This window comes from Salvelinus fontinalis, chromosome 38 (assembly GCF_029448725.1).
Source record: "Salvelinus fontinalis isolate EN_2023a chromosome 38, ASM2944872v1, whole genome shotgun sequence".
Taxonomy (NCBI): Eukaryota; Metazoa; Chordata; class Actinopteri; order Salmoniformes; family Salmonidae; genus Salvelinus; species Salvelinus fontinalis.
In genome coordinates, this window is record NC_074702.1 from 30,627,754 (window position 1) to 30,641,907 (window position 14,154).

General features: G+C 45.0%; 1 protein-coding gene across 1 annotated transcript in view; it reads right to left on the reverse strand.

Moving 5' to 3' along the window:
• Nucleotides 1-11,740: 11,740 nt before the first annotated feature.
• LOC129837525 (R-spondin-2-like) overlaps nucleotides 11,741-14,154 on the reverse strand; it is a 79,727-nt gene continuing 77,313 nt past the window's right edge. Inside the window, exon 6 of the mRNA XM_055903770.1 lies at nucleotides 11,741-11,871. Coding sequence (XP_055759745.1) covers nucleotides 11,753-11,871 — 119 coding nt within the window. The 3' untranslated portion in view covers nucleotides 11,741-11,752. The remainder of the gene's footprint in view (nucleotides 11,872-14,154) is intronic.

Genomic DNA, 14,154 nt, shown 5'->3' on the forward strand with positions numbered 1-14,154 from the left:
TTTAAGCCTTTTTCTCCCTTCGTTCCCCAATCACAAGTGCAGAAGGCGTTCATGTGGCAGCAATTTGGCCGGCTGACACCCAGTGGAGAGCGAGCCTGACCCCCTCTCTGCCCCCTCCAAACCCCCCGACACCCTCTGAAAAGCCACATCTATAGGGCAGGAACCAGCAGAGCACTAACTGGCAGCCCCAGCCCATTAAAGGAGGGCCGTCTGGTGTGTGCGCAGGTCCTAACCAGAGGCTCTGGGCAAGCTGTTCCTAACCGGTACAGCCGTCTCCTCTGTAATGAGCATGGCAGCCTTATTGTAGCAGTATTAAACCAGAAACATGTCACCCTGCTCAGTACCTCAGTAACTCTATAAACCACTATTCATACAGTCTCTCATGACTGTTTTAACGGATGCTCCAAACAAGCATCCATGTTACTTAGCACATAATTCAAAAACACAATCAGATCAGCATGCTCTCCTTATGTAATCCCTCGTCCACGTTCGTTCATATATCTTTTATCGGGGTTAATGCGATCATAAAAAAAGGTCTTGAATTAAAACCAAATCCATACACACATTTTTATTGCATCCTCACATTATAAAAAAAAAAGGAAAGCAGTTCCACATTTTGCTTCCTCGGTAGTAGAATACCGGTTTTGTTAGTGCAAGTGCTCCCGTTAACTAGTTTCATTGCCACCGAATGAGAGAGCCTTTTGACTCGGAGCAGAAGACATCATCCGCTTACAAGGTCTCACAATAAAAGCCATGCGTGCCGCAATAAGCTCTGCTTTGTTTCCAATATATCCACGTTAAAACATTTATTAGGCTAATTACACCGGTCTCCCATAGAATTTTCTTCCTGTGTTACAGTTGCCTTGGCAGAGTTCCCATGTCACAATGTCTTTTTATTCGTGGCTGTGGACATCGCCAGAGGAAGGAGGGAAAGAAGCACATTAGCCTAAATGTGAATTATGGAGAGACGTTCGCCCTTGTTGCCCTTTGTTCACCTTCCCTCTGATGTGACGTCACTCACCATAAGTGACATACCGTAGCAAATTTGTATTTATTTAAACTTTATTTAACTAGGCAAGTCAGTTAAGAACAAATTCTTATTTACAATGACATCCTAGGAACAGTGGGTTAACTGCCTTGTTCAGGCCCAGAACGACAGATTTGTACCTTGTCAGCTCGGGGATTCAATCAAGCAACCTTTTGGTTACTGGCCCAACGCTCTAACCACTAGGCTACCTGCTGTAGTATACCATACGTGTGTGTATGCATGCATGTGTGTGAGTGCATGTGTGTGAGTGAGTGAGAGAGTGACCTTTGTAAGAAGGAAGAGACTGCTTCAACCAAGGAAAAAACATAGATGAGAGCGGAATAACCCCGCCCCCTCTTCCAAGATTACGCTGACTTGCACATCCTCTAATGCAGGAATCATCAACTATGTGTAGATTCAGTCGCGGGTAAAACAATTTCTTGATCGGGTGGTTGGGGGGGGGGGGGGGGATCATAATTACAAATAATTTATAGACTAAGAAGTTGTTGACTAAAATAATTTCTAATAATTTCAAACCTTGCTTTCATTTGTAAACGATCACTTGTCTCTATATTATGCGTGGGAATACAGATTTCCAGAAATGTCATCACTTGGATCGGATTTTTACAGATTTTTACAGAAAACTTGGGGGGCCATATAAAACCATCCGTGGTACAAATTCGTCCCTTGCGCCGCCAGTTGCGGAACCCTGCTCTAATGGTTAGCAGTTTGCAAATTCTACAGAAACAAAATAATCCCTGGAAATATGTATTCCTGGTATCAAGACCTCATGCCTCAAGATTACATATTCTAATGAGACCATGTTGGATGTGAGGAGTAACAGTCCCAGGTGTGACTGATGGCCACTTTTCATTCAGCTAATGCAGCAAGCATTTTCATTGGACAATTGAACTGATTATGTGACTTCAACGTGTATTTAAACCCTACCCTTTTTGTGTTCTAGATGGCTGTCCACAGGAAGTGAATGCAGTTTGTAGGTCTGGCAGGGCCTTGTGTGCAGAGAGCTAATGGCGGCTCCTTGTGTGCAGAGAGCTAATGGCGGCTCCTTGTGCGCAGAGAGCTAATGGCGGCTCCTTGTGCGCAGAGAGCTAATGGCGGCTCCTTGTGCGCAGAGAGCTAATGGCGGCTCCTTGTGCGCAGAGAGCTAATGGCGGCTCCTTGTGCGCAGAGAGCTAATGGCGGCTCCTTGTGCGCAGAGAGCTAATGGCGGCTCCTTGTGTGCAGAGAGCTAATGGCGGCTCCTTGTGCGCAGAGAGCTAATGGCGGCTCCTTGTGTGCAGAGAGCTAATGGCGGCTCCTTGTGCGCAGAGAGCTAATGGCGGCTCCTTGTGTGCAGAGAGCTAATGGCGGCTCCTTGTGCGCAGAGAGCTAATGGCGGCTCCTTGTGTGCAGAGAGCTAATGGCGGCTCCTTCTGTGCAGAGAGCTAATGGCGGGTCCTTGTGTGCAGAGAGCTAATGGCATCATTTGTTTAGTGCACATGGATAATGGAGTTGTTTGAGCTATGGAGAACTTTAGAAATTGGATGCCTTCCTCCTGGGCTGCATCACTTCCTGTGCCCCTTTGTGTTTGGTTTGTTTTCTGTAATTTAAACTATGTATTGGCTAAAAGCAAAACTGTGGAATGACTTGTGAGATGTACACTAACTGAGCCACATGTTCTATTAAATAGAACATCTATTAAATATTCAACCATGACGTAATTCAGCCCTGCATTTGACTTAGTGCTTTGTCGAGTCTCTTAATAGCCTGTTGGTGACTTACCATATCAACCATCGTCAATGATTTGCTCCCACCTTCTAGAACCTTTTTAAGTTGTTTCAGGGAGAGAAACCTTTAGTCAATGTGGGTAGTGAATGTTTTTTGTTATTTTTACCAAATCAAATTGTATTGGTCACATACACATATTTAGCAGATGTTATTACGAGTGTAGCAAAATGATTGTGTTCCTGTCACACCCTGACCGTAGATTGCTTTGTATGTTTCTATTTTTAGTTTGTTCAGGGTGTGATGTGGGTGGGTATTCTATATTGTAGGTGTAGGTTTTCTATTTCTATGTGTTTGGCCTGGTATGGTTTTCAATCAGAGGCCGCTGTCTATCGTTGTCTCTGATTGAGAGCCACACTTAGGTAGCCTGTTTTCCCACTTTTGTTTGTGGGTGGTTAGTGTTTGTTGCACCTGTCAGAACTGTTCGTTGGTCGTTTTGTTGTTTTTGTTCGTGTATTAATCTTGATTAAAAGTATTATGTACACGGACCACGCTGCACTTTGGTCATCCTCTCCTTCTCCCGACGACAATCGTTACAGTTCCTAGCTCCAACAGTGCAGTAGTATCTAACAATTCACAACAATACGCACAAATCTAAATGTAAAAGAATGGAATTAAGAAAATACAATTATTATTTAATAATATAAATATTATGACGAGCAATGTTGAAGTGGCATTGACTAAAATACAGTAGAATAGAACACGGTACATACATATGAGATGAGTAAAGCAGTATGTAAACATTATTAAAGTGACTAGTGTTCCATTGTTAAAGTGGCCAGCGATTCCATGTCTATGTGTATATAGGGCAGCAGCCTCTATGGTATATGGTTGAGTAACCGGGTGGTTGCCGACTAGTGATGGCTATTTAACGGTCTGATGGCCTTGAGATAGAAGCTGTTTTTCATACTCTCGAACCCAACTTTGACGCACCTGTACTGACCTGGCCTTCCGGAGGATACCAGAGTGAACAGGCCGTGGTCTTGATTATCATTTTGGCCTTCCTTGGGTGCTGAAGGTATCCTGGAGGGGTTAACACTCCAATATTTGAGGTCAAGTTGCATGTAAATGTTTGTTGTTCATACTATCCTTCTGACCTCTTGTCAGGTCAGCCTTACCAAAGAGGTTTCTAACCTCGGGTCTTTCCTGGTTAAATATAGGTTCAAGAATGATCACAGGGACACAGAACCTGTACAAAACAGTTAAGACTGAGCCTACCTCTTTCCAGCCTAGAATTTCCACGAGCGTACCACACTGGGGAATGGAGTGCCACATAGGAAAAAGCTTGTCTACAGGCTCAACAAACAGGGGCAACTTTGATTTTCCTCGGGTGGTCTTCCATCCAAGTGCTAACCAAGCACAGCACCACTCTGCTTCATTTCTTCACCAACAGGGGAGTTATGGCTGTTGGCCAGGGTGGCATGTGTGCTATTGTATTATGTTAAGCGTGGATGGGTCGCACCTCGCCGCTATAATGACCACTAAGTTCGTTAATGGCAAGGTGTTAATTAAGTGAAAAAATGTATAGAAAAACACAGACTGAGATGTGTTCACACATTGTAATCGGCTGACAGTTGCTGTGGCATATGTGTGATTTGTCTGATTGTGAGTGGATGTCAATGGTGTATGTGTGTGGGCACTAGTAAACCCATGGTCTCCATAAGCCTGGTAGATTGGGGCTTAACCCCACCACAGAGACTGGAGCCTGCCTGCTAGACTCCCACAGAGACTGGAGCCTGCTTGCTAGACCTCTGAGCAGCCAACCATTGCAGGGGGTTGAGCAGTAGACTGCCATGCTTCGCGCCCAGACAGATGCCCACTGTACACCCCCGTACCAGCACAAAACCACTGCCAAGCCGAGCCACACAGGGAGACAGACAATGAAGGCAGAGAGCTAGGTCCGGCAGCTGTCTCACACACACACACACACACACACACACACACACACACACACACACACACACACACACACACGCACACACACACACACACACACACACACACACACACACACACACACACACACACACACACACACACACACGGGAACACACAACCAGGCATGCACGCGTAGACACACAGGCCGTGTGGTTTATTTTATTTCACACAATGCATACAAGCCAGGCAGGCAACAGCAATTAAATGTCTGTCTCATTGGTTCGCTCCAGTATACTGGCTCTATAAATCTTCACGGTGGTGTTTTAAGGTGCAGACATTTCCACGCAGGGCGGTAAAACTGGGGATCCCACAGGATGCTACCATTGTTAGTCATTTGATTAGCAGACACACTTCGCTGGGCGCTTTACAAAACCGGTTAAATGCTACTGGGGGTCCTGCTGAAGTACTTTAGTGAGGATTTGATACAACGGCCTGAATATGGCGTTACTGTATATTCTCTGCTCCAATGGATTAACTGCTTACTCCTCGGCTCTCCCAGCTAATAAGTACATGCTATGGATATATATCCCAGAACATCTACTGTATGTTTGTTTGGTAATGTGAGACTTGGTAGGAGGTGGATTTGTTCAGCCTACTGTAAAAACAAATCACTGTGATAATGAGACAACCGCCTTAAAACGCATACACATTAACACACACACACACACACACACACCCCAGAGGGATGTAGCTTGTGCATGTACTGGATCATTGCCTGTTCTGTTTACACACACACACACACACTTGTAGATGAAGGTTTTACAAGCATCTGCAATCTTTCAGTGTTCTGGAAGCAGAGGAACGATAGTGCCTTGAGATAATTATTAGCATTTAATTTCAACTGATTGTTGTGGATAATGTGCCGTTATATGGATTGCGCTGTCTGTCAGGCTACCTCCCATTAGTCATGACTCTCCTAGAACTGATCACTTTTACCAACAAAGAGTCCCGAGTGTGAACTAGCGGCTGAACCACAGATCACACTTCACACCAAGGCCTGGGAACCATTGACGTGAGGTCACGACCTCCCCTATGGTTAGTTGATTAAACCCATTTCTGAGACACACCGCACAATGCAGCCAATAAAAGCTGGCGCTGGCTGCTGAGGAGGGCTGACGGGCAGGCGGGAGTCTGAGGGAGGCTGATGGAGTGGAGGGTGTTCAATGGCTGGCTCCATGGCTCCAGACAACAGAGGAGTCCGGAGAGACAGCAGCCATGACACCCTGCTGGAGCCTGGCCCGGCTCCAGCCCAGATCAGACACACACCTACCACCTCTAAGAGGAGACCGCCATCGCTGGCTGGAAGCAGGAAACAACAGGCTCCTTATTGTGGTGTAGATTATGTGTGGTGTGTGTGTGTTTGTGCGCGCACACGCACGTGCACGTGTGTGTGCATGCGTGCATGTGTGTTTGTGTGTTGTGTGTCTGGATGAAGATTTCCACTCAAGACCCTCCAAGTCGAGGCAGAGGTTGACTACGAAGCATGGCGCTGCATAATCCCCCTCTCAATGAAGACATGGGGGAAGGTGAGGTGAACATTCCAGGACAATGAGACCCCCTTACCCCCTCTCATCATAAAAGCAGGACTCTTGGCTCTAATGCCTAAATGGCCCACCCCTGGAACCTGCGCTCCCCTACATGACAGCCCCTACTTCAGGGGCCACTTGAGTCAGCTCCATGGAACAGATATGGGCCTTTTGGGCCATTGCTGGTCACATTATGTCCAACACGAGTGGTCTTAATATGGTTTAATAAGAGCTGTTTTTGATTAATTCTCCCTTGAAACCGGTGGTAATGCGGCTACTAGGCACATATAAAAAGTCAATGAATGAAGAAGGGATGCCATAAAAGGGGGGAAAATAGTAGTCTTGGTTGACGTCCGTACCAGCTGGCTCCTGAGGTAAATACAGTTATGCCCATGGCTCTCTGTCTGCCAGTAAGGGGAATTGTTTGCTCCGCTAGGTAATCACTAATGTTTTTTATTAATGCACAGTATGATTCAGCTGGTGTCATAAAGACCATGTGTGTCACATCCTGAATGGAAGGACAGGGTCCCTGTGCTTATTTCCCTCAGGTGGAGGTAAGGGGACAATGGTTGTGTGTTTTCATTGTTTGGGCCTCACTATGGATTTATTGAACCTGAGAAAAATGCAACACTCTCTCCGGGGTGCTGCTGGTGGTGGTTCACCATCAGTCAAATGAGTCATTGGAAAGGAGAAGAGGACTGTTCGGTGAAACAGACCGGAAACGACTGACAAGCCCCTAAGGAAACCTCATACCAGGTCAGGAATATAATATAGATTTGCCCTTCTGGGGAGTGTACTATGGAACCGCACGGCCCCATTTCTGCACCTGTTGAAATGTAACCAAAGAAACACAGCCCAAGGAAATGAGTCATAAATATCCCCCTGCTTGACAAAGTCGAAGGGTGGACATCAGAAATATCCCCCTGCTTGACAAAGTCGAAGGGTGGACATCATAAATATCCCCCTGCTTGACAAAGTCGAAGGGTGGACATCATAAATATCCCCCTGCTTGACAAAGTCGAAGGGTGGACATTTGAAAGAATCAAACAGTGCAAACAGGACACAATTGACTTCAGTAAGAGTCATTAGGTTGGTCCATCTCTCTCCAGCAGGTGGGACAGATGTATAAGTGGTCAGACGGCTATAATCGCGAGCACTGCCTAAGATAGCCACCTTCAAAGCCTTACTTCAGCTGCAGTCAGGCAGAACACACCAGCATTAGCTATGGAGTCCCATTACCGGGCCTGGTCCCTTTCAATTTCCCGTCCGATTTGTCTCCCAAGAACGCAGAGAGGGTCACAGACAATTACCTTTTATTGACGTATTTATTTATGCCTGTAATAAACGTGTTACTTAGCAACTTTTTCTTAATGAAGCCAATCTGCTTTTCAAAAGGAAGTGGATACCGGATACCATTTTGCAATTACGAGGGAATTTGTCCGAATTTGGTGGATGAAAGACATGGCGTTTATGCCTCCGCTCAGTACCCCTGCATATGATAGCTGACATATGGTAAACTTGAAGAAAGTCTTAGACTGGTTTCATTGTACCTACTCTGCGCAGCATGCAACAGGCCGTGCCAAGCGTCATCATAACCCATGTGAACGCTAATAGTTCCAGATTTCCTTCAGCTCAAAGGGCAACCGATGCCCAATTATATAGTTATTAAACACAGCAAATGATTTCAACGTTTATTGTCCCGGGCAATGTTATTAACCCGCCAATGTCATAACTTCCACTTCTGCCATCTGGGGTTGGAACGAATGTGTCACTCACAAAGTGCTGCACATTTGAAGTAGCTGAAGAGAGGGACTGCACTATATGTCTGCTTGAAAACCTTAAAGGCGCTGCATGGTAAATCCGTCATCTGCATTGGCCGTGCAGAATTTATGGTGATACGGCCTCTGCAGAAGTCAGGGCATTCTTACGGCTTGCGCTTCGCAGAGCAGAGCTGTTGAGCAGAGCTGTTGTGAAGGAAGCTGTCAAGGAAGTGAGTTTGTGTTTACATAGGACCTCCCACCCCCACCTACCGTCAACCAATCATGTCATTGCGGAGCAATATGGAGCCCTCCAAATTGCTACAACATTTGGGAGACGGTACGAAGCTCGATTTGGCCTCTTCAGGCCTTCGGAGGCACTGCAATTGCGTCACAACCTCCAATCGGAGCATAAATTGGCTTTTACCTTTGTTACCTGCAAGATACACAGTTCTTAAAGATATAGCCATCAAATGATTGATGATTTGGGCATTTTGGTAACCTGTCAACTGGATGTTAGTAGACAATTTAGGTCAACTATCCCTTTAACAGTACTTCACTGTGCTCCTCCTGTATTGCAGTATGGATCTCTAGTGTGCAGAGGCCACTGGGACATTTCCTGTTTGTGGTTTCACTTGTTGGGCCTTTGAAGTTGGCTTTAATAATAGGACTGAACTGAACTAATGAAAATGCACCCAGTCACATTAAAAGGGAGCGTCAGCCTAACTATGTCCTTCAACCATATAAAGTACACACACACACACACACACACACACACACACACACACACACACACACACACACACACACACACACACACACACACACACACACACACACACACACGGTGAGAAACATAGACGCTTCCTTTAAGCTGCCTCGAAGTTTACAGAAGTGGTTTCACTAATAAAAGGGGATTAGCAAGGCTACCTTCTGATGTCTGGGAGAACGTTGATGCCCTAACCAACATTAAAGAAACCCTGAAGGCAGTTTCTCACCGACGACCCAAATACACCCAGAATGGATGACAGACAGAGGAATAATTGGAAGCGGAAAGGTAAGGGAAACAAGACATTTAGAATGATGTATTGTGGGGATTCTCCGGTGTGCACTTGGGTCCCCCCCCCCCCCCCACTAGACATTGTGCAGTGTGTCAGTGGTGTTGGTGGTCTTCTCCTTAACGAATCCACTTCAGTGCAGTTAATTCCCAGTCTGAAGCAGTGACAGTCTGTCCCTGGGGATGACATCTGTAAATCGTTCATTAACTTTTAACCAGCAGCAGACGTCTTTAAAAACACTTAGTACTTTTACATTCACTCTTCACTCACTGTTCTGCACTCTAGGCCTTTTGGATATCTCTAATTGCTATAAGGCGCATCAAAGAGGATATTCCCCTTTTTATGACAATGAGTACCGGTACATTTCATCAAGGGGAAAGGTTAAGGGAAGTGTTAAGCTGTAAAAATGAAGAGTACGTCAAGCACCCTTCTCCGTGCTCCTTTCCAACACCTGTGAAAGACCTTCCTGTACGTTGAGGCTTTCGCCGTTCCTAGCGGAGGCTCCTGTTTCACTGTAAGAGGTTGGTGTCACTCCTTTTCAGAGAAGGCTACACGGACAAACCGGGTATTATGGGTTATTTGAGCATCAACACCGTCGCCTCTTTCCCTCTGGAAATATCAAGTGTGACTTCAGAGGATTACTAGCAACGGGAAGCCTGCGGCCGGTGTCTCCCAGGATGATATAGGACACAACGTTGATTCATTCGCTACTGTGCGTCCATAAGCTGTCTGGCAGATACGGCCTCACATTTTCTAAAGGGCAATGATTATACAGTATGCATCGCTAGGTTAATTAGCCGTGACTGGCGTTAAACCTTTTCTTGGCAAGCCAGCACATTTTGGATTTATATATTTATTTATCTGATGTCGTGAAACCCCCCGAAAATGAAAGAGATCTGATGAGTGCTCAAATAAAGAGGGGGTGAATGTGTGTGACGCAAGCACAGTAGGCAGTTGTATGGCCAAAATCATGTGTAAGATAATGAGGATGGAAATGAAGGATACGGCGGTGACATCACAACGGGGCATCGCACCATCCGTGAGGACACGTCAAGTCAAGATGACCTCAAGGCCGTTCACAGTGACGTCATGGCCAATTGACCATATCGAATCTCCCTGGCTCGAAGGCATCGTGTGTCATGCAGTGCACAGTGCATGATTGATATCAGAAATGTTTTTCAAATGACATAGTTGCGCGCTAACGCGGGAGGGACAAGCTAAAGCTAGCTGTTCACGAACAATAATACTGCAAAGGCTACATTGACAGTCACATGAAATGTATTTCAATAAAACAATGTACACATGTCGTCCTATGACCACATATTTGCTGAATCCTGCATATCAAACCTAAAGAAAGTCAAACAAAGTACGCATTTTATTTTGCAGTTTTTGAAACATCGAAACCAGTAGATGAGACCAAATGAACGCAACACTCAAACTGTTCCGCATGACCAGACACAAACGAGAGGCTCTTTTTAAAGATATCTGTATTGTGGGATTTCAAATAATATTTCAGCACAGAGGAGTAAGAGTACGAGACAAAAATTGTCGCCGAACACAAAAGTACAAAATAGAATCAATAAATAAATCAAATATATACCATATAAATGTAATAGCTATGGGGTGGCTATGTTTATTATTTCGTTTTCAATCTTTTTGAAACTGTAGCTTGATATTACAACCTTTTCACTGAAACATTTAGAACGCTGAAGGAGTCGATACTGAAAATACAGTAATAGGTTTTATAATTAGATAAACTCATCAACTATGTACACATGAGTTTTTTTGCCATGCTAAAGTCAAACAACTATATGTATTTATCCACACCATACAGTTAGAGCGTTGAAGCGGTTCTGGACGTAAACATTTTGTGCCGAGAATAAAATACATTTCAACTACGCATGGTATTTCTAAACATGACTCTCAAAAATGTACATAGTGAACAAACCGGCCGTACATGGAACACATCGCCTCCAATGGGGGAAAATAAGAGTTTGCTTTAAAATAAATACCGAAAAGTCTAAATTATTTCAAGATGTCACTTATAGCCGTCACCCTCGTTGCTTCTGCCAAATCTCTCCTCTTCTCTTGATCATCCTCTCATTCTATCGCTTTGCACGTTCTTCCTCTCGCCGGCAGAATCATCGTCTTGACGTCTTCCACTGCCCCCTTAGCTGGGCCGTCATCACTATTATCAACATCCATCTCATTCCTCATTCTCCTTCTGCTCTTTCGCGTCCTCAGTCTGTCAGTCTGTGTGTGTCGGTCGCCCCTCGTCGGTTTGTTCTAACCAGACGTACATGACGTGTGAGCAAAGGGAACAAATGTTTCTATGAGTTCTATGATGTCACAGTGGGCTCAAATGGGGGAAGCTGACTGGCTGATCTGTCAGCGGTACACTACGATGCGGTACTCTACGGTACGAGGGAAGCAGCAGAAGGCAGAGAGAGACAGGGACAGAGGGCATATGTGTACTTTACTACAACCATAGACATGTAGGGTCATTAATAGGGTGTAGTGTGACTGTGTGCTGGGGTAGGGGGGGTGGGTTGACGGGGTTGACGGGGGGGTGGGGGTGGAGATTTGTGGAGCAGCAGCTAGCAGCTTTGTGTTGTTTAGGTTCCAAGGGGTGGTGGGGGGGGGGGGGGGGGTCCCAGTCCTCTACTGGCTGGAGCTCATGGATGCCAGGTGGTCACTGTGCTGGTTCTGGGCCTGGAACCGGAGCCTCTGCTTGTTGGACTTCTTCTTTGGTTCTTTGGGTCGGTGCTTCCCTGATTCTCCTGGAACAGAAAGACGAGAAGGACAAGAGAGCCTATTAGAAGAGCAGTGCATCAGTGTAAAAAAGGAACACGTCCCTTTGGTGTCTCTCTAAAACCAGCTAATGTACCGTTCAAAAGTTAGGGGTCCGTGTTTTTGAAAAAAAAATTGTCCATTAAAATAACATCAAATTCATTCGAAATACGGTGTAGACATTGTTAATGTTGTAAATGACAATTGTAGCTGGAAACGGCAGAATTTCTATGGAATATCTACATAGGCGTACAGAGGCCCATTATCAGCAACCATCACTCCTGTGTTCCAATGGCAAGTTGTGTTAATTAATCCAAGTTTATCATTTTAAAAAGGCTAATTGATCATTAGAAAGCCCTTTTGCAATTATGTTAGCACAGCTGAAAACTGTTGTCCTGATTAAAGAAGCAATAAAACTGGCCTTCTTTAGAGTTGTTGAGTATCTGGAGCATCAGCATTTGTGGGTTTGATTACAGTCTCAAAATGGCCAACACAATTGCAAAAGGGTTTTCTAATGAACGAGGACCTTTCCTTTATTCAGCCCCATCACTTCTCCCTCTCTCTCTCTCTCTCTACATCACTTCCACTCACTCTGCTAGGGTACACAGAGGGGAGAGAAACTGGGGAAACTGGAAAGGTCCTCGTTCGCAAGCCCAGGGTTAATGTATCATAATGTATCCCAGGTGTCACTGGTGTGGGCAAAGCATGTTGGCAATCTGTGCTATTGGAAACGTGTGCGGTGATACCTCGGTACCCATGGTTCCCTATGACAGAGGCTACTGAACCAAAAGGCAACAGTTTGGCTGCCAAAAGACACAAATAATATAACGAGGTGTGTGTGTGTGAGAAAGACAGACAGAGAGAGAGAGAAATAAAGAGAGGGAGAAGTGATGGGGCTGGATAAAGGTTGGCTTTGGGTGGTGGGGGGGGGGGGGGGCACAATCCTGCTGCCAACCCCTCTGCCCAGTGGCATAGCTCTGCTGGTTTTGAGTAGGTAAGTGATCTGAGGAAAAATTACATCTGATGGGGGGGGGGGGGGTAAACTAGAGTCAGGCTTGGTTGATGAGATGCTATCTGGATCCTGATTTGGCACAGCAAGAAACGAGGCATGCTATGGTTCGCCGAGGGGGGAAAATACTGAAAAATGCTACGTAAATGGATGTCTCAACGGCTCCGTGTCCTATTATTGCACTTGTTCATGCCATTTCACTCAGGAAAATAAGGCTAAAGTGTGTAATATGTGGCAGAATTACCTCTAATTACCTTCTCATATGGCCTGGCCAAAGGCCAGGAATGTCAAGAACACAGAAAGGATATAATCCACGCGGCTTTAAGATGTTTGTGAACTGCGTAACACTTGTCGTACACCACACACACATATGATTACAGCATGCCCTTGGAAAAACAAGGCGTTACACATCTCCATGGCATTATATAGACCGTGATTCTATGTCACAGGTACTGCTCATCTCATAAGATGTAAGTAAGTTGTGTAAGTAAGTGAAGGCTGCCTGCAGGCCAAATATACACACTTTGTCAAACCCTTTCGAAAGCTTGAGCTGTGCGTCATTTGATTTTCCCCAATGGATTCAAAAAAACGTATTACCTTGACATATGATGTATTTGTCCCAGGTCTGACGTCTGTTTGCCTCACGTCATTATTACACTTCTCATATCTGAAAATATCTCATTTATTCCAGGACTAAATGTGAAGTGTAAAAACCAAACGTCCCGGGAATGCCATCAGAGCTGTCCAAGTGAGCTGATGAACTTTTCTGTTTCTGTTTGACCACTGTGTCCATGAATGCATGGACTACGCTGGGTTCTATTTCATAACCAGAGTTCTCTAGGCTGACAGCTAGAGGGCAACCAATATCAAGAGAACTTAGATCTTCTCCCCTGTGCATCTGATATAAGGCTCGTGAGATGGCACATCCTATCAGGGTCTGTCTCTTTCACTTTTAGCATTTACCAGGGCGTAACACAGAGTGAATACGCAACGCTTTTATGATGTCCTATTTACAACCAACGTAATCACCCGTAAGATGATTATGCAAGCCAGAGTTTCCATAAGAAAAAAAAAGGTTTAATTTACCAGGAAATAAATGATTAAGAAGTGAACTCGATTACTTTCCAAACAAGTAACAAATTCATAAATCTCATTTGTCTTGGAAGGAAAATACATCTTCAAATCATTTTTGCTATTTTTGTTTTACCCCACACTGACCCAGAATTTAAACTTGCTGCCAAAATTGAAGAACGGCTTTCAATTC